General features: G+C 41.6%; 1 protein-coding gene across 5 annotated transcripts in view; it reads left to right on the top strand.

Moving 5' to 3' along the window:
• Positions 1-26,963, top strand: part of TDRD3 (tudor domain containing 3) — a 62,336-nt gene that overhangs the window by 9,518 nt on the left and 25,855 nt on the right. For 2 of the 5 annotated variants that reach the window (XM_079972620.1, XM_079972618.1), the window contains exons 2-10: positions 1,979-2,063; positions 4,330-4,395; positions 10,049-10,209; positions 13,633-13,774; positions 15,476-15,547; positions 16,528-16,677; positions 18,153-18,287; positions 20,470-20,626; positions 22,452-22,577. In XM_079972620.1, coding sequence (XP_079828746.1) covers positions 1,979-2,063; positions 4,330-4,395; positions 10,049-10,209; positions 13,633-13,774; positions 15,476-15,547; positions 16,528-16,677; positions 18,153-18,287; positions 20,470-20,626; positions 22,452-22,577 — 1,094 coding nt within the window. Of the gene's footprint in view, positions 1-1,978; positions 2,068-4,329; positions 4,396-10,048; positions 10,210-13,632; positions 13,775-15,475; positions 15,548-16,527; positions 16,678-18,152; positions 18,288-20,469; positions 20,627-22,451; positions 22,578-26,963 lie in introns of all 5 variants that reach the window. The other 3 variants (XM_079972621.1, XM_079972619.1, XM_079972622.1) reach the window with 2 other exon arrangements.

Below are 26,963 nucleotides of genomic sequence, written 5' to 3'. Positions count from 1 at the left end.
TTGTGCTCCAGCGGCGTGGCGGCAGCGGGAGACACCATTAGCTAAAGTGGTGCTTCAGGTTAAGAACAGACCTCCGGAACGAATTAAGTACTTAACCCAAGGTACCACTGTAGTTCTAAGCCCTGCTGGGATTGGCTCCGCTCCAGAGTTTCTGAGTTAAAGCACAGCATGCATTTGGGATTGAATCCCTTCCCTGTTTTCAGCAGGAATATTTGCATCTGTGACTTGGTTCAAGCTGAGACTGTAAAAATTAAAAATAATCCAGAGTGCACTTCTAATTCTTCCCTTGAGCCAAGTCACCTGAGGAGGGTTGGCTGGATCCATTTCCTCACCCGTCATTTAGTGTAATGTGTGAATGTAGAAAACAAATTTTCTATCAGGCTTCAGCTTTATTATTATTATTATTTATTTCTGACTAAGTTGCATGAAAATGTTTCTTTTTCAATAAAGGCGTGGTTTAAAAACAAACAATGGTGTTTGTGAACCCGATAGGTTCATGTTTGCATGGACAAGTAATGGGTGGTATCCAAAAGTTAGGACCATTAATTTCAGTACATCTACAATGAGTAAGACTTAATTGCGCAGCACCCAATGTTTCCTGTCCAGCTGCAGCCCTTCATGACATGGAGGGTCTCCTGATTTTTAAGGAGTGTCTTTCCCGGAAGTTCAAGAGGCTGAACTGAAAACCCCTGCTATATCAGTAGAATTTTATGCATGGCTGTTTGGTCTTTACCATTATCGTAATGGTGATCCACCATATTGTTTCCCCTTCAAAACAGGAAAATGGGGTGGGGGGTTGAAAATAAGTATTTGGGAATATTGTATATGGAACGGTAAGGGTATTGTTTGAGGCATCAGAATTTGCTGAGGTACACCTTCAGTAAATAATATTTTGATAACCTGGCAAAAAAGGTAAAAGCATCAACCTTGCATTACAAAACATAATCAAGCTCATATTAATTGAGGGTGTTGCTCTTGAATATCTTGGAACAATCAGGTCAAAGTTACTTACAACTAAGCTGTTTTGAAAGCAAAGGAATTAGCTTCAGCTGCTACAATGCTTGGTTGAATTACTTAGAAAATAAGAATGACTTTGTTATTTCAGGACAATGTCCAGCATAATGAGCAACATTTAGTGAGGTCTATGTCCTTGTCTATGCCTATGTGTCTATGTGCGTGGCGCTGTGGGTTAAACCACAGAACCTAGGACTTGCCGATCAGAAGGTCGGCGGTTCGAATCCCCACGACGGGGTGAGCTCCTGTTGCTTGGTCCCTGCTCCTGCCAACCTAGCAGTTCGAAAGCACATCAAAGTGCAAGTAGATAAATAGGTACCGCTCCGGCAGGAAGGTAAACGGCGTTTCCGTGCGCTGCTCTGGTTCGCCAGAAGTGGCTTAGTCATGCTGGCCACATGACCTGGAAGCTGTCTGCGGACAATCACCGGCTCCCTCGGCCAATAAAGCGAGATGAGCGTTGCAACCCCAGAGTCGGGCACGACTGGACCTAATGGTCAGGGGTCCCTTTACCTTTACTTTACCTATGTGCTTGTGCAACAGGACTTGGTTCCTTTACTCCCTCATTCACCACCTCCCCAGGCCATTAAACTCTGTTTCATAGAGTCCCATAAGCCTCCAGAGCAGATCTTGGAGGTCACTTGTGGGGCTCATGGGAGGGAGAGAGGTCACATTGCTACATTGGCTCTCACCCAAGGCTTCTATCGGTGACCAACTAGTCATTCCATAAAAGCTCACAAGCAAACTAGGAGGACAAGAGTTCTGCTCCTTTGTTCTCCTCATCATCTGGTATTTTGGAGACTTACTGTGCAACAGTTTAACATCCCAGAATTGCTTCAGTGAAATTGTAACTTGCTGTACAACTTAAAATGCATTAAAAATGTTTTCATGGATAGATTAAGGATTTGGGATGTTTTCATTTGAGATATCCGTATACTAAATCAACATTTTTCATTTCTTTTAATAGGTACCTGTCAGATGAAGGAATTGAAGCCTGCACAAATTCATCTGACAAAGTCAACATAAACGACATTATTCTGATTGCACTTAATGTAGGTAGCATATGTGAACTTTCATAATTGTCTTGTTAATTGTCACTTATTGTAATTATTAGCTTATGGGTTGGCTGATATAATACAAAATGAAATACCATAGCTCTTAAAGGTGCTATTATTGTAAAATAATTACTAGAAAACCCCAAAATAGATTAGAATAGTATTATACAAATTAAAGTTTTGCCTAGTAATTATTTAGGGTGGGTGACTTGAGTTGTTGTCTTAAAGGGAATAAAATAGACCCATCACAAGAACAACTGCTAGATTTAATTTCCATTCTGAGTTATGGAAATACAGTTTTGCAATTTTGTTTTTACTTGCTGGGTTTAAAGAACAGGTTTCCATCTGTAATAGAAGTTGATTGAAGCCGTTTTATGTATATATTCTACCTTGTTTTTATGTTTTGGTATTAAGTATGTTGGATAAATTAAGTTAGAAATACTATTTCTGTTATAGAAGTATAGGCATCCTTTAGTCTATTACCTGGGGATTTAACTGGAGGCAGTTTCTTCTGCCATAATATTGTTAAATAGAAAGCAATAGTGATATGGTTCATTCTTTGAAATCACTATTTCTCCTGCTTCTTCCCAAAGGGAACAAGGTAGAACTATTGGTGTTGACTGCATCCGTGTTATATAAGCATTTTTTTTAAAGTTTTGTTAGTGCTTCATACAATTCTCTTCGTATTTCTTAAGAATAATTCTGTATAGTATATTGATTACTAGCTTTATGTGTTCTCTGAAAATTTAACTGTGGCCTTCTGTTCATGCTTCTATACTAGGCAAGCAATAGTTTTTCTGGTTCTTGCCTTTATTTAAAATTACCTCTTCAGCACAGCAAATTTTTTTATACCAACAAAAATTGTGCTAGTGTACTGTATTGTCTCCGTTGAATATTCAGGTAATAGACTAAGCATATGTTATCATTAACCAGCAGATAGTCAGAATCAATGAGCAGGCATTTAAGGAAACAGAATGGAAGACTAAAGACCCTGTCATGCCTTCTCTCTTTCTCTCCTTAGAATTATAGTCTTTTATAGTATCTGAAGAAGTGTGCATGCACATGAAAGCTTATACCAAGAACAAACTTAGTTGGTCTCTAAGGTGCTACTGGACAATTTTTTATATATATATTTAGTCCTTTATAGTGTTCATTATATTCCCTTTGGGTTTCCTCATCCATATTTTGCTGGTACGTCTCATACATCTTGCAAATCTGTTCTAGAGGGATAGCATAAGGAGCTGCAGTCAGCAGGAAAATAGTCTAGCACCCATGTACACAACTCCTTTGTCATTTCTGCTTCCTTTCAGGATGCTTTAGATTTCATTCAATAATACCACCTGTATGATCCCACAGGAGTTTTTGCAGCCATGCATACTAGAAACTTGCTTAATACAGTGGATGAACAAAATATAGTTATGTAAATAACTAATGAAGGTTATGTAAATCCTAATTGTAAAGGGTGTGCAGGTAAAGAACCAACATTTAAACCACAGAGATTTAATGATTTCTATTTTTAAAAACAAGCGGTGTCTCTGGCGTTGGGTCAGCTATTGGAACAATACTATAAATGTTTAGTTCAAAGTTAAAACAAAAATTAGAAGCATAAATCATTTAATTCTATTGTGCATCTGCTTGTTTATAGGAAGAAAATGTAATCTGAGTGTTGCAGTATCTTGGGTAGTAATATTCATTTTTTAAAAATATTGTGTATTTCCTTTTAAAAGTGAACATCTCAATGTGCTTTACACAATAAAAACATAAAACAATGAAATAGTGTGTATAAAACAATTAACTAAAAAAACCCATTCTAAATAAAAATACCAGTAACAGCTAGCTAAAGGATACATACATACAAAACCTGCTTCAAGTAAATGTAGACTAAAACAGCTGGATCCTAGAAACCATTAGGAAATATGGAGGGAACCAAGCATACATAGCTGCTAGAGGTCTGAACTGTAATTTCTATAAAAAGGCAACAAGTTTTTTATAACATTATTTTACTCTTCTTAAGTAGGGATTATTCCTTTTTAAAGATTTGCATTAAGTTGCATAAAAGATTATTTTGTTTAAGAGCTGTGTATGAGAATCATGAGCTTGATAATATTTACTTTGTTCATGGGTATGTATATTTACCAGTATGCGTGACTGTGAAATACTGTTATTACTTCTTACTATAAATTATTTCTTCTGAATTGTTACTTTCTTTCTGGTATCTATTTTGGAAAACAGTACTCAAACTTAATTTCTATTTTGACTTCAGACAGATTTAAGAGCTATTGGGAAGAAGTTCCTTCCAAGTGACATCAATGGCGGAAAGGTGGAAAAGGTAAAATTGCTGGCTTTTGCAGTACTTGTGTTCATACAGTACTTGTATTCCTGCAGCTTTTCCAGCTGAACTTGTCTCTCTTCTTCTCCCTTCTCCATTTACTGGGCATCATCCCTGCAGGGGCTACTGGTGTCAGGTGATTAACAGGTGGGTTGTCAAAGTCTCTTGCAAGGTTTTCTCAGGTGCCTGGGAGCCAGCTGATTGTCAGGTGCTTGGGAACAGAGCTAGCTTTTAGGCACTTGGAGAGCACTGTGCAAGCCCTGGGCACCAGGATGACAGTGCTGCATGCTGCATGGATCAGCTGTGTGATCTAGTTCCTTTATCTAGTGATCTAGGGAACTTGGTGGCACAGCTAAACCAGCAAGGTGAGCTCACTCGCTATCAGCTGGGTAGTAACTTTATTCCTGCTGTGATTGAGTTGTCCAATTCAGCCACTTCTCTACCCGCCCCACACCTGACGTCACATATGATGTCACATGCAGGCAGGTGGGGGAAACAGCCCCAAACACATCCCCACCCTCGTTGGAACAACGATAACTAGGGTGTAACAGTACAGTTTCATGGAACTTAGAATCATGATATACAAGCTTCAGCCACAAGATGGCTGTGTTAGATTAAATTTGAAGAAAAATGTTGAACTTCAGCATATGTGACAGATAATGTAACAGCGTGCCTTATCGTGAGTAGAGTTAAATGGTGTTTAATATAATGATTATTGTATTTAAACAGGAAATCTGATACTTCTCAGTGTATGAAGGGTTTGAACAAATTTAGAGCTAATCCAAACTATGTGCAGTTAGCATTTTTTCCAAATTATTGTTGGAAGATTAGGTTTAAGTGCTGAAATCAATTTAGGTTAGCAGTCTTGGTCTTCTCTGCAAATATCTTTAATATCTGTTTGGTTGTACAAATCAAAATTAGGGACCTTTTTAATATATTGTTATGCTGACGGTGAGACTAGATCTTCTCTTGTCTTTTTAGTGCTGGGTGTTTAAGCGAATTTTTTCAGAAGCCTTAGCTCTGTACAGTGGTACCTCGGGTTAAGTACTTAATTCATTCCGGAGGTCTGTTCTTAACATGAAACTGTTCTTAACCTGAAGCACCACTTTAGCTAATGGGGCCTCCGCACTGCCGGAGCCTGATTGCTGTTCTCATCCTGAAGCAAAGTTCTTAACCTGAAGCACTATTTCTGGGTTAGCGGAGTCTGCAACCTGAAGCGTATGTAACCCGAGGTACCACTGTAATTAAATGTATATGTTTAATGGGTGTAACCATCAGGTGAGAAGCTGAAAAAACAGGGTGCCAAAGTATAAGCTGCACTTTTGTGGGTCAGATGGCCTCTAGATGGACCCATTTGTTAGAGGAGGGAGATAAATTGTGCTTAGACAAGGAATCATTTGGTAAATTCAACAAGGAGGTTTTAGGATTGGGACAGACATAATTTTGCAGATTCTTCTGTACAAACAGCCTGCAGATACTGGGCTGCTTCACATTTTAAACTAAACAATGATTTAGTGCTATGTACAGAAGCCTAGAATGAGCCTGGGGAAAGGCGAAAGGCCAATGTCCCCCCAGCTCTCCAGTCCAACCAGGAGAATAGCTTCTTAGGAGCCAGAATAAAATTCAGCCACCCCACTTGCTGTACTTAATAGTTGAATTTAGCAGCACAGAAGTTCCCGCCACAACTGTTTGGCAATTGTTTCTGAAGGTTAAAGAAGGTTTTCTAGTGGGTGGGTGTTTTTTGCCAACTCTATTGTGTCGTGTATATCTCTGGCTTTGGTGTCATTTCACCTCAGCGGCCGGTGGAATCTGTGCATGCATAGGCCCCACTGTCTTCAACTTAACTACTTTCCTGGGAGTAAGCCCCATTGCATTCAGTAGGGCTTGCTTGTGAGTAGACACACTTTTGCTTGCACTGCTTATTGAAAAACACCCTCCCCATCATTCTCACATAGTACCCAACCTCCCATTTCAGCACACGGCAGCCAGCTAAATCTTCTCCCCCCCAGCACTCATCCCATCAATCTCCCTTTTTATCAAAGGGAGGGAGGGAGGCCAAACAAGCAAAAAGATAGTCTCCTGATACTGAAATTTTAATCAAATCATGATATCGCCTTTTGTTTTTGTTTTATATAAAAAAATGACCTTCTAATATATTGCAGATCTTGTGCATGGTACAGTGGTGCCCTGCAAGACGAACGCCTCGCAAGACGAGAAACCCGCTAGACGAAAGGGTTTTCCGTTTTGGAGGCGCTTTGCAAAACAAATTTCCCTATGGGCTTGCTTCGCAAGACGAAAATGTTTTGCAAGTTCCTGCGGCTTTTTCCCCCTCCCCCCCCCTTTCTAAGCCGCTTATCAGCTGATCCGCTAAGCCGATAAGCCGCTAAAAGCCGCTAATAGCGCTAATCCGCTAAGCCGTCAATGGGCTTGCTTCGCAAGAAGACGAAGAGAATCGCGGAACGGATTCTTTTCGTCTTGCGAGGCACCACTGTATTCAGAAAACACAATATTGGAAAAACCAGGAAGCTAGTGCATCTTCCTGTGCTAACTCTGCCTCAGTCAACTGTTCCCTGCCAGCAGGCTGCTGCAAAAATCGCCACCTCTTTGAGAATGGGTTAGCTCTCCCCAGTGGCGGAGGATGCCGTTCGGGCACATGGGGCTGGGCAGGGGCGGCAACACACCGCAAGGCCTCCGGAGTCTGCCTGCCTCCTCCCACTCAGCCGCCCTACAGCTGGGGGGAGGCAGCGGGCGGACCGTTGGGGCAGTGCGGAGCCTGAGCACGCCCAAGCCACCATGTCTCTCCCAGGAGAGAGGCGTGGCTCGGGTGCGCTTCAGGCCCCGCGGTGAGTGCCGCCCGGCATTTTGTCACCCCCCTCAATGGTGACACACAGGGCGGCCCGCACCCACCGCACCCCCCCTTCCTCTACCCTGGTTCTCCTTGCCATCCCTACTAATAGCTACAGTAAAGGTAAAGGTAAAGGTACCCCTGCCCGTACGGGCCAGTCTTGACAGACTCTAGGGTTGTGCGCCCATCTCACTCTAGAGGCTGGGAGCCAGCGCTGTCCGCAGACACTTCCGGGTCACGTAGCCAGCGTGACGAAGCTGCTTCGGCGAACCGGCACCAGAGCAGCACACGGAACGCCGTTTACCTTCCCGCAAGAAAGCGGTACCTATTTATCTACTTGCACTTAATTGTGCTTTCAAACTGCTAGGTGGGCAGGTGCTGGGACCGAACGACGGGAGCGCACCCCACCACGGGGATTCGAACCGCCGACCATGCGATCGGCAAGTCCTAGGCGCTGAGGTTTTACCCACAGCGCCACCCGCGTCCCTGGAATAGCTACAATAGTAAGGTAAAGGTAAAGGTACCCCTGCCCGTACGGGCCAATCTTGACAGACTCTGGGGTTGTGCGCCCATCTCACTTAAGAGGCCAGGGGCCAGCGCTGTCCGGAGACACTTCTGGGTCACGTGGCCAGCGTAACATCGCTGCTCTGGCGAGCCAGAGCCGCACACGGAAACGCCGTTTACCTTCCCGCTGGTAAGCGGTCCCTATTTATCTACTTGCACCCGGAGGTGCTTTCGAACTGCTAGGTTGGCAGGCGCTGGGACCGAGCAGCGGGAGCGCACCCCGCCGCAGGGATTCGAACCGCCGACCTTTCGATCGGTACTGCGGCTACAATAGTCTGCTGCAAAAATTCCTGCCTTTTTCAGTTAGCTCTCCCCGTCATCACTACAAATAGCTACAAAAACTGGTTACAGGCTGAGCAAAAATCGCTGCAATTGCTGCACAGTCTCCTCTGCCTCCTGATTGATTTTCACTTCCAAATTGCTTGCTTCCTTGCTCCAGTGATGCTGAGTCTCTCTGTGGCACAACACTTACAGGGAACTACTCTGTGATGCTGCTGCTGCTTACTCTCTGTCCCGTTCTCTTTGTTAACTCTTTCCCTTCGAAATTGCTTGCTTCCTTGCTCCATCTCTCTCTCTCTCTCTCTCTCTCTCTCTCTCTCTCTCTCTCTCTGTGTGTGTGTGTGTGTGTCTTTCCCCTCCCTTGTTGGTGCTGGAGCCCTTTGTTAGCTGTGTATAGAACCCCCCCCCCCCCGCTTGACTTTCAACTTGCTTCAGAATAAAGGGGGGGCCTGTGTTTGTTGTGTGCACCTTTCTTTTGGGGCAGAAGCAGCCCACAGGTTTCTTATTAACCCAGCCTATGTAGCCAGCCCCATGTTAACTCTGTGAGTCTTCCAGCTTACCAGTCCAAGCAGGAGGGAAATACACTCTCGAGATGCTTGTTGGCTTGCAAGTTGCTTCAGAGTAAAAGAAAAAAAGCACTCTGCTCTGCCTTTTGAACCTTTCCCCCCATCTGCATCTGTGTCTCTCCCCCTCATTATGCCCCCCCCCCATTTTCTCTTCCAATCCCATACCCTACCCTAGAACTCTTCCAATTCTCTCCTGGCCCCTTTGGTTTCTCACACATTTGTTATTAACAACAAATTAATACATTGATATTATATGTGAAGTTTGGGTGCGCAGTTAGAAAAGAATGAAAGTGAGCCTACTGCAACCATTATAGGTCTAGCCTCTGTGTGACCCAAGGTTCCAGCTGCATTTCTTGGAGGCTCCTGAGGCTGTCAGACAGGAGGCCATAAAGAAGATGACAGACTTGCATGGGACTCTGCTGCTTATACAGAGCCAAATACTCATCATGCTCCATAGAAAAGGGGTTGGCAAAAAATGTTTATTTCAAGTGGAGGACCAAAGAGCTAAAATAACTATATGGCTATGCCAACAGTGGACATTGATGAATGCCCTTTGATATGGTGAACGGCACATGAGGCATCCTTCCCAATATTGATGGTGCATGCAAAGAAGTTTTGGGCTATCCCAGGAACAAGTGTGCCTTCTGAAAGTGTGTTCAGCATACGTTCTTCAGAGACAAATGGCATCTCTATTGCCAGAGAATGCTGAAATGCAAATTTTCCTTGCAAAAATTTTCATTTAATCATTTTTTGTTCTGTAAAATTTTATCCATTCTTTCTAGTTTGGCCTGGTTTAGAAAAGAACATTACCCATCAATCAGATAACTGGTTTGTGGGATGTATAAGACTCAATGGATATCTAAAAGTGTGACACTGAATTGGTGTTTTGCTTGTTTAGTAATGTAATTAAAATTTTAGTAAACATTCTCTCACCTTACTTTGGATATATGCTACTGATTACTTCCACAGCTTTAATTTTAGAGAAAATGTGCTGATTTAAAGATTATTGGTACAGTACCACTATAACATAGCAGTTGTAACAATATGTTAAAGGTAATTTAAAAATTATCAGTTTTAGAATTAGACTCATAAGTGGTAGCAGTTGTCAAGGCATTACCACGCTCACCTCTACATAGCTCCAGCCTTATTTCAGATATCATGATATATTGAAATATTGCAGTGTTTAGCTGCTGATATATCGCAATGTTGAAAACCAGATATCGCCCAACCCTAGTGTCCGTAGAAATGATGGCAGTGCTCTGGCAACAATAATAATGAAGTATAATTAAAAATGTGGGGTTTTTTTAGGTAACCTACTACCTACCAGAACCATTTCCTATAGTAGTTACACAAAATAGAACAAAGCTAATTAAAATAATTTTGCCATTGGTCTTCACAGCTAGAAGGTCCATGTGTTCTACAAATCCAAAAAGTACGCAATATAGCTGCACCAAAGGATAATGAAGAATCTCAGGCTGCTCCAAGAATGCTGCGTTTGCAGATGACAGATGGACACACAAGCTGCACTGCAATAGAATATAATTATATGTCCAAAATAAGGTAAACAATACTTATTTTGCTTCATATTGACTGAAAGCACATTACATTTTAGAACTCTCAAAGGCATTTCAATATATAGAATATGTCTGAGTTTACCATATCTTTTGAAGGAGAAAAAGTTTGTTCCAGAAGTGAAGAAATAATAATCCTATACGAAGAAATCCTTCATATCTTTTTCTGTTTGTGGTTTATGCCTCCAAGAATAAATTCACTTCTAATCTCTCACAGTGGTCCTTGGTTTACAATAGCTGAAAACACAGAAGTACACTGTAAAAGTAAAACATTTATAAGAAATGAATTGAATAGAAAACTTTAGGGTGTTACGTATTATACACAGCTATAGTTAAAGCTGTCCTTCAGATTCTTTGGGCAATTGTGTGCCTATATGATACCCATTCAAGTAATCACCTGGAGTTTAACATAGGGTGATAACAGCTGAAAGGCCATCTGGACAGCTGATCAGTTGTGTACATAAAATGAGTGGAATTTCATTACTAAAAATGCTAATGAATTGCATAATAGGTATACTGGATTAGACTACATATGAATTAGTGACTTGATGAGAAGCCATGTGCAAAGCTCGTTGGCTTTACACGTATGGTAAACCATAAAGAGATTGCAGAGCAGTTTGTGCACTAAGAAATTACTTGGTGAGCAAAATCAAGAATATTTTAACTTTATACAAAAGCCTTTCTCCCTGTGGGTAGGAGCCAACTTCTAGGGGCTAAGGGGGCTACTTCCCCAAATAAAATATTTGAGGGTGCTGGGGCCCTCAAAGTTGATGTACATTGCCATTCAAATAGTGTGCAGGCACCGCATCAGGGGGGGACTTACCTGCCCCCCCATATTTTATACAAGTTGGCACCCCTGCCAGCACCAATTTAAAACTGCCCTTCCACATTCCTGAAGCTTCTCTAACAGAAAGCTGCCACCCCCATGCACATTCATAGCTACACTACATAGGGTTGTGCAAGGTTGCACCCAGATACATTTACCCTAGTGCTAGTTTGTGATTAATCATAAGACTTGTTGTCTTTGCACAACTTCTCCCCACAGCTTTAGAGGCCACAGTACAACTGGAACACTGCCTCCTTATTAGATATTCTGTCCTTTTCCATGTTGGTCAAGGAGGTATGCTCCTGTTTTATCCTATATTATCTACACAGTTGCCTTAAATCTTGCAACAAGACAGCACTGGAGGTAGTGTGGTGGCCAGGATTAGGTATTTGGTTTCATAGTTGTATGTATCCTTTAGATCTACTTTAGTATAAACCATTCAAGAACCACTGTGGCTTCACTTTAACTGCCCATATTTCTTCCCAGAGCTCATGTGCCCGTTTTCTCATTATCTGTAGATGAAAGCCTGTTAGGCATCCAAAAATAAGTGTGAAGCTGTACTCCAGTACCAAAAGATCGGTCCAGCTTTGCAAGATCCTACAGGACAAACCTTCAATTTTATATTTGAATATATTGTATGCTATTTAATTAAAAAGTTTCAAAGACAACGTTTTTGTTTCTGAAAATGTGAAATGATGGTTTTGTCATCTTAGTTCTTTAAAAGAAACATGTTTCTTTCTGGAAAAAGTTGTCCTTTAAATAAAGCCTAAGTGAAGAATAAAGTTTATTTGCACCCGTACTTGTCAAAATATTTTTTCAAAGCAGTTTCTAGAAAGAAAACAAAATAGAGTCACAATAAAAGCACAGCTTAAAATAGCTCAGCATTTTTTAAAAAATAAGATTTTACATAAGCAAAAATCTGCTACAAAATATCTTTAAAACGTTTTCAGCATCTGTCCAAAATGGGGGTGGGGGGCTTCTCAAGTTTCTTCAAGTAGAGAATTCTGTGATTGCAGTGCCAGTGATCAAAATTTTGCTAATGACTGGCTGGAGTTTAGATTCTCAGATGCTGATCTTGGGCAGTCCTTAAGGTAACCTGGTTCTAGACTGCTTACACATTTTGAGGATTAATAGAACACTTTAAACTGAGCCTGGAAACAAACAATGCATTACTGCCACATGCTCTGACCACCCTTGTACCATTTGCAGTTTTTGAACTAGAACAAAATGGCAGCTCTGCAGAAGGAGCCTGCTGACTTTACTTCAGCACTCTCTTTCTTAAGGATGGAAGTTGTCACATATTGTGTTAGTTATTAAACTATGATTGTAGTATTCATAGAGATCTGGAAGTAATTCGCATCACCTCAACTGTCTTAATAGAGCTGTTGGCAAAGGGCAGGACTGAGCAATATCTAGACCAGGCATAGGCAAACTCCAGCCTTCCAGATGTTTGTGGCTACAATTCCCATCATCCCTAGCTAACAGGACCAGTGGTCCGGGATGATGGGAATTGTAGTCCCTAACATCTGGAGGGCCAGAGTTTGCCTATCCCTGATCTAGACCACCAGCCCATCTGATAAGATGCTAGACTAGGAATATGGAAGACCAAACTGCACAGTTGGGCTCCTTCCTTCATCTGTGGCCAGCACAGAATGCAAGAGGGTCTATATGGAGCCAACATTATAATGAAGATGGCGAAAGTAGAATGAACATCTTTTTTCATTCAGTAATGCTTGACAAGGATTTGGAATTTCTCATGACACTTTGTACTAGAGATGTCTTGATGCTGTTGGTGGATTACAGATATGTGATGGGTCTCTATCTCCTTTCTGTGCTGCTTGGCCAATGTCTGAAGCCCTTTGCTTAATTGGGAGGGCTGCATGCTTTGGATCCTCAAGGTCCCAGTAACAAGGCTGTGAATTCTCACATGCTACTTGTAAAGGTGTCTCAGTCATGAGATGCCCCATATTCAGATATCTGAATCTCATATCTCCTTTGTGCGCTGTTCCATTTCCAGGAACAGGGTTTGTTCTCACCTAAGTATCCCTAGTCAGAGCTCAGTTTCTGAAGTGATTGACAGCTGATTTTCTTAATATATTCTGTCAATTTGACAGATGAGTGAACAGTTGAAAACTACCATTGTAATGATTGATGTTCTATAGGTGCTGCAGCATTGAAAATGTGTTTTTTGTTTACCTATTTTGCCACTGAACATTGGAGGCACTTGGAAAAAAACGTACAGTAAAACACGTTTTCTGTGAGTGCTTCCAGAAGCAATATGGAGATGGATTCTTACTATGCTTCCTGCATAAGGTGATAGTGCTGCGCCATGTGTTTTCTCATGACTACATCTTCAAATGCAGATAACTTCAAGTGCAGTGAGTCCTTTCTAGTGATACCTTAATAAGTCACATAGCTATTTAGCATTAAAACAGAATGCACTGTAGTTTCACACTACCAAATTCTTTAATATGCATCACATAATAAATAACTTAGAACTGATTCAGTGTAATGGTGATTCACAACAAAATACTGAAATAATACTTTCGTCAATACTTGTGGAGTTCCTCTTGTTCTTGTGTTTAGTCTGAACACTCCTCCTGGAACGAAAATTAAACTGCTGGGAATTGTGGAAGTGAAAAATGGCATCCTCCTTCTGGATGACAGCAACACAGTCATTCTTGGCGGTGAAGTGGACCATCTTATAGAAAAGTGGGAGTTGCAAAGGGTGAGGTAACATGCTTTTCCCTACCTTAAGCTGAATAATAATAATAACAAATAATAATAATTTTATTATTATTTATATCCCATCCATCTAGCTGGGTTTCCCCCAGCCACTCTGGGCAGCTTTCAGCATATCTAAAAACAAAATAAAAATATCAAGCATTAAAAACCTCCTGATACAGGGCTGCTTTCAGATGTCTTCTAAAAGTTGTGTAATTCTTCATCTCCTTGACATCTGAAGGGAGGGTGTTCCCCAGGGAGGATGCCACTACTGAGAAGGCCCTCTGCCTGGTTCCCTCTAACTTCGCTTCCTCCAGTGAGGGAACCAGCAGAAGACCCTCAGAGAAGGACCTCAGTGTCTGGGCTGAACGATGGGGGTGACGCTCTTTCAGGTATATTAGTTAAACTTCAAATTATTTATTAGGTATATGAAAATGAAGGCATTGTGATTGTGTTACAAAGCACATTTAATTAAGTCACATTGTAATGTGCATTAAAAATGTTTATATGGAAAGGTCAGCATTTAAGTTGGGGATGGGGAATCTTAGGCTTGGGGGCCATACTTGGCCTCTGGGGCTCCCCAAGACCCCCCCCCCCCCAGACCACAGCCTTCACCAGTCCTGCTCCACACTCTCCTCAAGTTATTTTCCTCCTGGAATGTGTCCTTGTGCTGCTGCCTCTTGCTGGCCTGGATGGAGAGATGCATGGTGTCTATGGGGCAGAATGTGGGAGGAAAGAGAGGAAAGTAGAGCATCCATTGCTCTATCCATGTTTGCCTCTGGCCCTAAACTGCTGTCAGGTTGCTCACGAGGGGATTCTCCATCCCTGATTTAAACCCAGAAAATTTAGCATTTTGTTAGCATTCTGAGGTGTCAGACAAAATGGGCTGGCAAAAGTTCTACATTGGAGGTGGGCCGTTTCTGTACCAGCCTTCTGTCCAGTGTCAGTGTGGTACTGTAAATGTAATAAAGCTCTCTGATTTCCCTGCTGAGGCTTTCTACTTTTTGCCTCTTCAGTTTATGGGAAAACCTGTCTCCTTCCTGAGGCACTTCAGAAAGAACTTCGCAAACACTCCTTGTACATCTCTTGAATAGTGGTTTTTGTCTGATTATATTATTTATTGCAATAATGTATAACCTGCTTTTCATGATGTAAATCTTTCCAAGGCAGCTTGCAGAGTAACAAAACTATTAATAAAACTGCATTCACACTATTAAAATATTAAGCAGGATCCTTCCCAGAAGGCAGGTGTGGTAAAAGATCTTGGGGTGTGGGAGGGCGTAGTCCCTCTGGAGCAGCCTCTAAGGTGGACTTTTTCCTGCCTAATAAATTGATATCTAGCTCTGGTTGAAGACACAGTGTGTAAAACACGAAGTTCTGTGGTTTGTGTAACATGTTTCCACCCTACATTTCTTTGAATCCATAGAACTTCCTATTCCTCAGTAAAAAGACTTCATATGTATTTCTTTCTAGAGGCACAAGCTTAATGCCCAATTCAAACTGGGTAGTTGATTTGCTTGTTTAGAAAGTTTGCATTCTCTCTTTGTCTCCTTCAAGCTTTCCTGTGCCTTCACACTCTTCTCATGACACCGGTGCTTCTAGTAAGGTTGATCAGTAAGTTGGTAGATACAGGGCATGACAGGTAGAATGTCATACCTCTTGCTGTGGCAATACCAGTTAATGATAATGTTGCTTAATTTCACAGAGCTTATCGAAACACAACAGAAGTAACATAGGAACAGAAGGTGGACCTCCTCCCTTTGTGCCTTTTGGGCAGGTATGATGTGCTTTTAAAATAGGTTTAAACTTTGAAACAGAAGGGACTCTGTTGTATCTTAGAATATTTCTTATTATTATTTCTTATTATTTATTGAATATATATACCGCCCCATACCCAGAGGCTTTATTTTAAAAAGGCTACATATAGGACTTTTTATTTCAATACTTTGGCATTGTGTTCTTTAGAGTCTAGTGTTTAACAGGATATGGTGCAGGAAAAAGATATTTAAGCATTAATTTACAAATTGATATAACTGTAAGAAACTAGTTTGAACATAATGCTTTTCTACATGTTTGAGAACTTTCAAGCGGCGGCCAAGTGCTTTCCCAGTCCATTCTTTCAAGTGCCACAAGGAACATCAGCTACGTGATACTTTCTATTTAGCAGTTAAATGTTTGGTTAGATATCTTTTTCATTTTAAGTTTTGCCCCTGCTTTGTACTTAGCTGTGTGTACATGGGCCATCAGTATTGGTTTGTTTTTAGAGTGTGTGTGTGTGCGCGCACACCCCCCCCCCCCCAGTTTCTTGTGCACGTACCTATGTCAATGAGACTATATTCTAAAAGCAGCTTGATCTGTGGGGGAGAAAGTTTCAATTTCCGCTATTTGGTACCAACCGGTTGTCTAGAAATGGAGCATTCTTCATCCAGTAGAGAGGATTCTTTAATCAAAGCGAGACCTGAGTGGGGCTGGACTGGGAGGCTTCCTCTGGAGCCTCTTGTCCACTTCTTGGAACCTGCACAATCCCAAAAGATCTTTAAGGGAGAGGAAGAGACAGGGGATCATGCTGGGCTGCTTGAGTAACACGATTGCTCTCTTATAATTTATCTGTCTTTATTTCCTGTGTAGTAGAGACTGGGAAGTTCAGATCACAACTAGAATCTGGCATGTGGCTGTATTGTGATTTGATTCTATTATATTAAAAATGAAATACATGGTAGATGGAGCTGCTTTTTAAATATGCTTTTACATTTCCAGAAGTGTGTATCTCAGCTTCAAGTGGACAGCAGGGAGCTGGATCGGAGAAAAACTCTGCAAGTGACAAGCACAGCGAAACCTGCCGGGGACAATGATGAGTTTGAAAAACAGCGAACAGCTGCTATTGCAGAAGTAGCAAAAAGCAAAGAGGTTAGAAAGAGGGTCTGCAGTATATTATTATTATTATTATTATTATTATTATTATTATTTACAATAAATTTGTAATTTGTGGAGGTACTATAATGTCTGTGCGTTCTCTTCTTGGTATTGTATGGAGAAATGAATATGAAGGTATTTGCTGTGTTCCCACAAAATAAATTATCCAGCGAGGAGAAAGGGGGTTCTAAAGGAGTTTGGCATGGAGTACTGCTGAAGAGAAAATCACCCAATCAGTTTGGAAGCATGCATTGTTCTATATTCATTGATTATAGTTATTTAAGCTAATTAGAAAACTTGAGTACAGTGATACCTCAGGTTAAGAACGTAATTCATTCTGGAGGTCCATTCTTAACCTGAAACTGTTCTTAACCTGAGGTACCACTTTAGCTAATGGAGCCACCCGCTGCTGCCACACGATTTGTGTTCTCATCCTGAAGCAAAGTTCTTAACCCGAGGTACTATTTCTGGGTTAGTCTGTAACAGTGGTACTTCGGGTTACAGACACTTCAGGTTACAGATGCATTGGGTTAGTCTGTAACCCAATGCATCTGTAACCTGAAGTGTCTGTAACCCGAAGTACCACTGTATGAATGAATGAATGAATGAATGAATGAATGAAAGAAAGAAAGATGATAGATAGATAGATAGATAGATAGATAGATGGATAGATGGATAGATATTGGAAACATATGTTTCAGTGTAACTTATCTCAGTACCCAGGTGTTTGTTTGTTTGCTTGCTTGTTTTGGAAAGACCAGAAATACAGGGGGAGTAGATTGTTCAGATATCACACTAGCCAAGGATTAAAATGAATATGTATATTGAATCACATAAATATGTCAGACTTAGGGTAAATGTTTTGACTGCTTTATTTCATACATAGAATGTTTTGGAACCAAAACATTTTGTTACGTATAAAAGCAAGCAGTTTTAGTAATGTAAAAGGTCCCTTAAACTAAAAGCCTAACCTTACTGCCTGTGTAATCTCTATAATGTATCGGTGATGAAATATTCTTCCTTCCAATTTCTGATTTAAGTTGTTTTTTATATAAGTTGTGGGATTCTCTCCCCACAGAGGTGTGTCTGGCTTCTTCATTCTGTGCTTTTGCACCTCTTTGCCTTTGACACCTGAAATGTGTGTTTTCATAGCCCACTCTGTTCTTGTAACTATAATCTGTTTTACATGTTTCTTATTCTGAGTTTTAAATTGTAACCTACCCTGGGAGCTGTTTGTGAAGGTTGGGTGATAAATTTGATAGTAATAATAATCCCCAATTATGCTTGTTAAAACCTTTTTACAGTATTTTGTGATTTCTAGAGAGACCAGAAGTGAAGCTAGAAATCAAAATTTTGTTTGCAGGAATGCTAAAAATGAGTATCTTCAGACTGGCTTTCCATAGTGGTTATATAAAGAAAGTTAGTACTGGTGGTACTGAAACATTATTTTCCTTATCTCTTCTCTAAAGACTAAAACGTTTGGAGGAGGTGGCAGTACTAGAAGCAATCTCAGTGTGAGTACAGGAGGGAATCGAATCAGGGAAGTGTTCCAAAAAGAGAAGATCAAGCCTGAGGGGAAAAATGAAGGTGTCTATCGAGAACTGGTAAGGCTGGAATCTCAGCAAGCCTTCAAACATCAGTATTTTATATGAAGGATGTTCAGGGGGAGGTGAGGGGATGTTTTTGTGCAAGGTATGCAGACATCTTGACTACCAGTACAATTCCTATGTGTTATAGGAATTGCTTACTGAAGGGTACTTCAGTTAGGATTGCAGCCTAACTCAATATTTGATTAAAGTAAAATGTTAAATTGCAAGAAAATTGAAAACCAATTGTCATGGCTGAAAGGTAACGTCTTTGCAGATATGTTTCTTATAATCCAGATTTCTCCCCCAAACAGATGGATGTTGAGCTTTTCAACTATGAAAATATTGCTGGATTTTAATGACATCATCATCAACAACAACAATCATCATCATCATCTATTTCTACCTCGCTCATCTGGGCGGCTTCTAACAAAAGATTAAAAATACATTAAAACACCAATCATTAAAATTTCCCTAAACAGGGCTGCCTTCAGATGGCTTCTAAATGTCATATAGTTGTTTATTTCTTTGACATTTGATGGGAGAGTGTTCCACAGGGCAGGTGCCACTACTGAGAAGGCCCTCTGCCTGGTTCCCTGTAACCTCACTTCTTGCAGTGACGAAAGCGCCAAAAGACCCTCGTTGCTGGACCTCAGTGTCCAGGCTGAACAATGGGGGTGGAGACGCTCCTTCAGGTATACTGGGCTGAGGCCATTTAGGGCTTTAAAGGTCAGCACCAACACTTTGAATTGTGCTTGGAAACGTACTGGGAGCCAATGTAGGTCTTTCAAGACTGGTGTCATATGGTCTTGGCGGCCGCTCCCAGTCACCAGTCTAGTTGCCGCATTCTGGATTAGTTGTAGTTTCCGGGTCACCTTCAAAGGTAGCCCCACGTAGAGCGCATTGCAGTAGTCCAAGTGGGAGATTACCAGAGCATGTGCCACTCTGGTGAGACAGTCTGCAGGCAGGTAGGGTCTCAGCCTGCATACCAGATGGAGCTGGGAGACAGCTACCCTGGACACAGAATTGACCTGCGCCTCCATGGATGGCTGTGAGCCCAAAATGACCCTCAGGCTGCTCACCTGGCCCTTCAGGGGCACAGTTGCCCCATTCGGGACCAGGGAGTCCCCCACACCCGCCCGCCCCCTGTCCCCCACTAAAACTGGTTTAAAATGTTGTTCTTTTGCCAAATCTGTAGTTTGACATCAGCCTTGCTAGTAATTATTTAAAAGTCATTGTGGCAGGAGTGTGCAAATTGAACTGTTCTTGCAAGCTGTGGCCAGGATCCAGAGAAATGCAAAGCTAGTATCATGTGCAAAGCTAGTACCTTGTGTCTATATTGAACTGCAGTTCCCTGTGCTATACTGTGAACTGCTTCTGAAACTGAAGGAGCTTTCAAAAGCAGTTTGGCGTGGAGGTTAGCTATTCAAGAGGAATTTAAATGTTTGAGGTCACCTGTGCTTGTGTATCCCTCTTGAAATTGGTTGAAAAGCACTTTCAAATGCAAGAACCCAGATGGATACTGGGTCACTCAGCCAGGCTGAAAAGTGCCTTCTTTTGAATTCATTCAAGGCAGGTAGTAGCTGCTGGATCTGTGTGCAGCCTTGGCAGTGAGAGGGCTGTGATACTTGCAGTGTGATTGCTGCATATAAGACGGGTCTGTTTCCATCATAGTGCAACAGTTCACAATTCCCAGAACACACAGGTTGTATTGAATGATGTGGGGATAGAAGTGTATTCATCCCAGGCTTTCCTGACTACTCCAATCCATTGCAGTTTTCTGAACCTCCTTAAAAGACTCCCTTGAGTGGTGAGCATATCCTGAAATGTGGCACATGGACTGCAGTGGAATGGGAAGAGCTTCAAATTAGTGGGCGGCATAGGGATCACAATTAGGTGGTGGCATCCCCTACCTGCTCCTGCCCTCCTTGGAGATCATTCAGGAAAGACGTTTAATCAAAGGCAATAAATAAAGGGCATATTTCGATATTCCCTTTGTCTGTGGTTTGTATGAAATTATGACTTTGTAAGAAATTACTCCTAATTTAGCAAAACAGACTTGTCTTGTGTGTCTTGTCTTGTGTGTTCATGAAATACTAATTTGTGTTTTAATTTAATATAAATATTCGCTTTAAAAGTAAACAGTTTTATGGGGTACATTGTACCCATGGTTTACATGTATTCATGTCTTCTATTGCAGGTTGATGAAAAGGCTCTCAAACATATAACAGAAATGGGTTTCAGCAAGGAAGCAGCAAGGCAAGCGCTTATGGATAACAGCAACAACCTTGAAGCTTCATTGAACTTCCTTCTGAACAGCAATAAACAAATGACTGTACAAGGGCCACCTCCTAGAGGTACAACTTTAAAGGCTGCTTCTTACAGAAAAGCATTTGAATAGGAACAATTTACTTCTGAACTACAACCAAAGGTTTCTGGTGGTTTTCTGTGAAGCCACCAACTATAATTACTTCCCAGTTAACATTGCTGTTGATGTGTAGAGCATGAGGCTATTGTAACACAGTACATAATGGATTTATAATACAACACGCCAAGGGATTCTGTAGTTGTGGTGCTGTAAAGCCTCTTTCAACGAATGTCTAACCTGCCTTAATGTCACCAAGGTCTTGAGAGTTAGAATGTTCTTTGGCTACCATGGGTTGAGCTGATGAGATCCTTCAGAGGAACATGGCAGACAGCAAGGCCAAAGGGGGCACATGAGCCCAGGAAATGACTTAGCACAAGGAACTAGGAAAAAGTTGTTTGGAAGAAGGGAGTGATACAGAGGAATGGTGAAAAGGAGCAGGAAAACTAGGAAGGGGTGTGCAGAGGTGCACGTATCTAGGAACCTTAAGGGTAAAGTTTCTTCTCCTTTTTCCTCATTAAATTTATATACTCTGCTTCATCCTAAGATCTCAGGGAGGTTCACAAGGTAAAAATACAGGATAAAAGCACAAAATAAATAGAACAAAAACAGAGCAGCACCCCCACCCTGCCACAAACACTTTTAAAGAGCCATAGAAAATTAATCAGCCCAAGGCCTGGTTGAAGAGGAACACTTTCACCCAGCACCTAAAGACATATGTTGAGGTCGCCCAACAGACCTCCCTGGGGAGAACATTCCACAAATGGAGCCACTGCAGAAAAGGCCTCATCTTGTCTTGCCACCCTTTGGACCTCTCATGGAGGAGGCACATGAAGAAGGGCCTCATGATGATCAAAGAGTCCAGATTGGTTTTTAGTAGAATTAGGCCAAAAAGCAGTTTAAACAGAACCTCTTGGAATTTCTTCCACTTGGTTTATTTTTCACATATGCTTATTTACAGTAGCACTGACTGGGAAAGAGGGGTCAGAAAGGGAGGAGTTAATTCTTATCCACAGTGGAGATGAACACTCCATCACTGTGATCAGCACACTTTTTAACTTTGGCAGGATCTTGTAAATAACATATCTAATTTTACCTATTCTTTTCTTACTTTCCTTACTATCACTGCTATGTGGTAAAAGTAGAATGTGCTCAATTACCAGCTTCTGTGTCTTATTCTACCTCAAAACGTGAATACTACAGAAGGTTTTTGGCTATTACTTCCACTTTCTTTTATATTCTGGCTCCCCACCCCACCCCATTTAGCTCATGGATTCTTCCTGTAATATTTGCAGTTAATTCCCACTGGACCTTCTATAGTGGTCAGGTTCAGTGACTTTTAAAAGTTTTGTCATGCATTGAAGAGGCAAGGCAAGCTTGCTGTTTTGGTCAAATAAGAATAGTGTTACAGACTGCTGTATGCCTAATTTTTTAAAAAAAGTCTCAGATAAATAAGTTTGAGTGGACATAAGGTAAAGGGTTCATTTGGAGGGTGAATGTTTCTAATGGACCCATGCTGAATTGTGGGAGCTCCCTGTAGAATTAGAACCCTAATTGCTTACAGTATTTGGAATTTGCCAGAGCATGAAAAACTTACCTTACATCCAGAGCATTTGCCATGCTGGCTAGGGGTAATGCAGTTGTTCTCCCAACAACGTCGGGGAACACAAGATTGGTGGAAGCTAATCCAGTTGATAAGTTACTACATTCCTTTAAGGTTTCTCTGTATACCTAACTTTAAAATACTTTGAATTGCTTTATTTTTCAAGCTAAGTTCATTTGACCATAACTAAATAGGTTATATGGTTTGTCTCTAGGGAAGGGGAAAGGCAGAGGCCGGATACGACCTGAAGACGAGGAAGAACTAGGAAATGCCAGGCCATCGGCTCCAAGCACACTGTTTGACTTCCTGGAGTCTAAAATGGGTACTCTTGCAGTAGAAGGTATGTGGACAGGGTGGGAGTTTGCAGCTTCTTGCACGACACCATGAGTAGATCCATCATCCCTATGAGTAGATCCAGCTCCTTGGCTAGTTCACAAGTCCCAACTGCTGTGCCTAGGGTGGGGCTTAGAAAACCTCCTGCATATAAGTCTTCAGTCCTTATAGAAAGATGCTGGAACGCTTATCTCCTTGACTTATTTGCTCTTTTTGCTGTGAGCCTGTGTGCATATGATCTTAGACTGTTAACTGGAATTCCTGTTGACCAAACTTTGGACCGTGCCTTGGTCTCACTCTGAATCACCCTGTAAGTGAAATCTGACTCTTGGCATCCTTCTCTCTCTGACAGCAGCAGGATACGGACCATTGCCACACTGGCTGGGGCGGTGTGCAATGTAGTTCAAAACAAGGCACCCCATTGGCTAAGATTGATCTAGGGTAATAATTGACGGGGTAGGAGAAAATGCTGGAGCAAATAGAATCTATATACCATGTTGATTCAGGTGATTGAGGCCCCTGCAGAGTGATGTCCTCTTTTGGGGGGCCAGCATACCCATCCAGGCGGATTTTTGCATTTTATATGAAATGTCCAGGTTTGGGTCTGGAGCGGGGTCTGAAGTGAGGTCTGCAGCCTACATTGGCACTGCCAGCGACACTGAGGACAGATGTTGAGGATAACGACGCCAGACCCACATGCCTCCTCACTTGCACGTCACCCAGAGGCCACACAGTTCTTCAGAGTGGCAGAACAGTAGACCTAATCCTGTGTTTCCAAAAATGGGTGATACCGCCCCCTGGGGAGGCTGCAAAGATCCAGGTGCAATTGGTGGGTGTTGAATAAAGCTGAGGGGGCGGTGGAAGTGACACTACCTCCCCTGGCTCCAGCGGTCATGCTGGAGGCCAGGGGTTTTCCCAGACTTGGGTGAGCCATTTTCAGCTTCACCCAGGCTCGGGAAGTAGATCGCAGCTTGCCTGCTTATTTGGCCAATGGCAGGTGGGCAGTGGCGCCAGCCCCACCACTGGGGCGGATCGGACTGAGCTGGCCGGCTTCACTCTGGTACAGCCCATGGTTTTTAATCCTGGGGCCTAGTTCACCTCATAGAGCTGAACATTAATAAATTGAAGGCAGTGCACTAGGTTCATCCTTCTCATTAGGACTATTTTTAATGTCATTTGTAATTTTTATTTTAATATTATCCTTCGTTATCTTCATTTTGTGTATGTAATGCAAATGTTACTATGGTTGATTTTAATAAATAATTTTATAATTTCGAGTTTCAAGGTGTCTTATTTACAACATTTTTCTTTGCTGTGGTGTAGGACATAGGTAGAAATATAGATACATAAAAGAATGCAAATTTGTCACTGCATATTTCTCTTTGTCCACTTAAGGACGGTGGATTTCCAGGGGGGCGCTGAGTATTTTTTTTTCTGAAAAGGGGGCAGTAGGCCAAATAAGTTTGGGAACCTCTGGTGTAATCCATCAAGGCAGCAAAGAGGGAAACTTTAAAAGCAACTGGTTGAACAGATAACATTTTAATCCCAGCAAATGGCTTATCCATGAGTTGCCTTATACTTGGATCATCTAGTGAAAAGACTGGAATGTTTTTTTCTCCAAGACCAGTTCTGGTGGGACCTTTGGTATGCTGCCTTGTCTTTCCCACTCATGCCCAGAATATTAACCAAGATCTAAGCAGAAAATGCATATTGGTCATCTTGGAGACGTCTTTCTGGCCTGGTTGTGTATGGTTTGCCTGTGTTTGTTATAGCTCAGACTTCACCAATGTTGCATTGTACAGTCTACCCAAACTTGCTTAGCCAATAGCTCTTCCTTTATTTTAGACTGGACTTGCTCCAGCTTTACTGTAGAGGCTCAAGGTTCAGGGCTAGGAGGCTCTGGGATATTCTTCTGGAGTACACTCTACTGGCAGCCCAAAGGGACTCAGCTCATAGGATATACCAGAACATTTGGACTCATTTAATTCTGTGGTGCCAGAATGTCTGTTTCTCTATGATGGTTTTGGTTGAGCTCTAAAGCCTAATACCCTCTCCAGCCAGCCTCCCACAGAAGTAGTAATGGCCTCCCACTAGAATGGTTTTGTTTTTTAAAAAAAGGGTAAGACGAATTGATGTAGTATATTTTTCCCTTGTTAAAAATGGCTACAAACCACATTGGCTATGTTCTGTCTGCACTGTCGGAGGCAGTATGCATCTGAATTCCGGTTGCTGGGAATTATAAGTAGGGAGAGTTGCTGTAATGCTCATGTTGTTGTGTTCCTTTGCTTTGTGTTTTCAATTTTTCTTTAATGCTGTCAGATAATATTGAGATTTTCCAGTGTGAGAATATGCAGCTTGAAGTTGTTCTGAAATGTCTGTATATTATTATTTCTTAAATTTCTGTACCACCCTTCGTCCGAAAATCACAGGGCGGTTTACAACATAAAAACACAAAAATACATACCATAGTAAGAAACAAGTATTCCGCCCGCCCTCGGTTTAAAAGACTAAAGAATGTTAACCAGCCAAAAGTCTAGTTATAGAGAAACAGTTTTGCCTGGTGCTTAAATATATGTAATGAAGGTGAGCATTCCACAAGTGGGAGCCACTGCAGAAAAGGCCCGTTCTCGTGTTGACACTCTCTGGACCTCTTGAGGAGGAGTCACAGGACCAAGGGCCTCAGATGAGGATTGCAGGGTCCAGGTCAGTTCATATGGTTAATATGTTGGCTCCCCAACTATTTTGTATGAAGTGAAATGGTAAACGTGGCATTAACCTTGAAGCTACTGTGAGGGATGTTACTGGTGTAATAGGGGTGTGATATTTTGCATTAGAAATTATACTCCAATATCTGATAGTTGCATAGTTCCAGATAGTGGGATAAACAGAGGAAGTTTGGTATGTAGTGTGCAATTGGAAGACCAAAGGGCTAAGAGCTATTTCTTCCTTTAAGTTAAAAAACAACAGCACAAGTTTTATTCCGAGCATCTTATGCACTATATTGTTGATCTCTTGACTGGACATTCTGAATCCATTGTTGAATCCATTAAGGAAAGGTGTCTGAAGTTACAGTTTTAAACACTTTAAGGGGGGAGGAGAACCTGTGCACCATCTAGAAATTATTTTTTAAAAGAACTGCATTATTTGCATGTGAAGAAGCTTTACGTATTCTTTAGCATTTTATTTAATGAAAGGTTTCCTTTTAAAAGTAGTTTAACTTGGAGTATTTTGAAGTATTTAGACTACACGTAAAAGGAGATTTTGCTTGTTTTGGAACCACTTTCAAATTTTACAAAGAGATAGTTGTTTCAGCAGCTACTTGAGGCACCCTTCCTGGAAATAAGCTTGTTGTTGTGTAAAACACAATTTATGAAGCTCCGAGCTGTGGTTGAGTTTTGTTACTCCCAGTTTCTGTGATTTGTTGTTGGCAATACCTGACATCCTTAGCAATGTCTTGTATAGCTAGATGGAAATCTTGCTAATGGGAAGACTCAGCTTTTTCCTCCTTCAGATACACACTCCCCCCGCCCGCCCCCGTCTAAAATGGGAAGCTTAGTTCCAAATGGTTTCAACACATGTGAACCACCCTGAGATCTATAAATGAAGGACAGTATACAAATTTAATAAGCAGCAACAACACTGACCTGGTGCAAAAACAGAATTGTCTTCTGCAGGAAATTTTGCAGAGAACTTTAATCCAGGGATGGTGGGACCTTGTGGCCCTCCAGATGATGTGGGACTCCAACTCCCTTCTGTCCCAGCCAGCATGACTAGTGACCTCGGATGATGGTTTTGAGTTCCCCATCTCTGCTTTAAGCTAAGAACTTGGGGATTGCTGCACAATTATGGGGCTCGCCTCAGGTCCAACACTCCTAGAAGCTTATCGGCAGTTCATTTTCGTAGCATAAAGGAAACTGACAGGAACTCCAACCCCAGCCCACCATTTCCTCTTGTATTCTTCTTCTCCAGTGAGCCATTAGCCCAAACTCTCAAATGGCATATATGCTTTTGCTGGACAGTAGTAACAAACCTAATTTGACACTTAAGAGCAGGACATGCTGTTTTGTCACACAGCTAGACATCTCTTCAGCTATTATGGTAAAATGAAATTGGGGAAAATAGCTTGGAAAATGGTTCAGTCTTTGCCTTAATTGCATGACAGGAAAGCTTTTGTCTTATACTAGGTAGTTTTAAGATGACAAGTATTTCCCTTTTAAGTTGTCAGTCAATCATTTTATTCACTTAGGTTCCCATAAATCTGTGACCTTGAAATAATCATGCCAGACTAACCTCTTTCCCTTTGCAGAAAGCTACAGAAATTCATTGGGTTGGAAACATCTGCTGTGATGGTTAATAAAATCAATGCTTTTTTAATGGATTGTGTCTTTCAAAG

Source organism: Podarcis cretensis, assembly GCF_951804945.1.
Source record: "Podarcis cretensis genome assembly, chromosome: 4".
Lineage (NCBI taxonomy): Eukaryota > Metazoa > Chordata > Lepidosauria > Squamata > Lacertidae > Podarcis > Podarcis cretensis.
The sequence above is the reverse complement of the archived record's forward strand: the minus strand, read 5'-3'. Positions and strand labels throughout refer to the sequence as shown.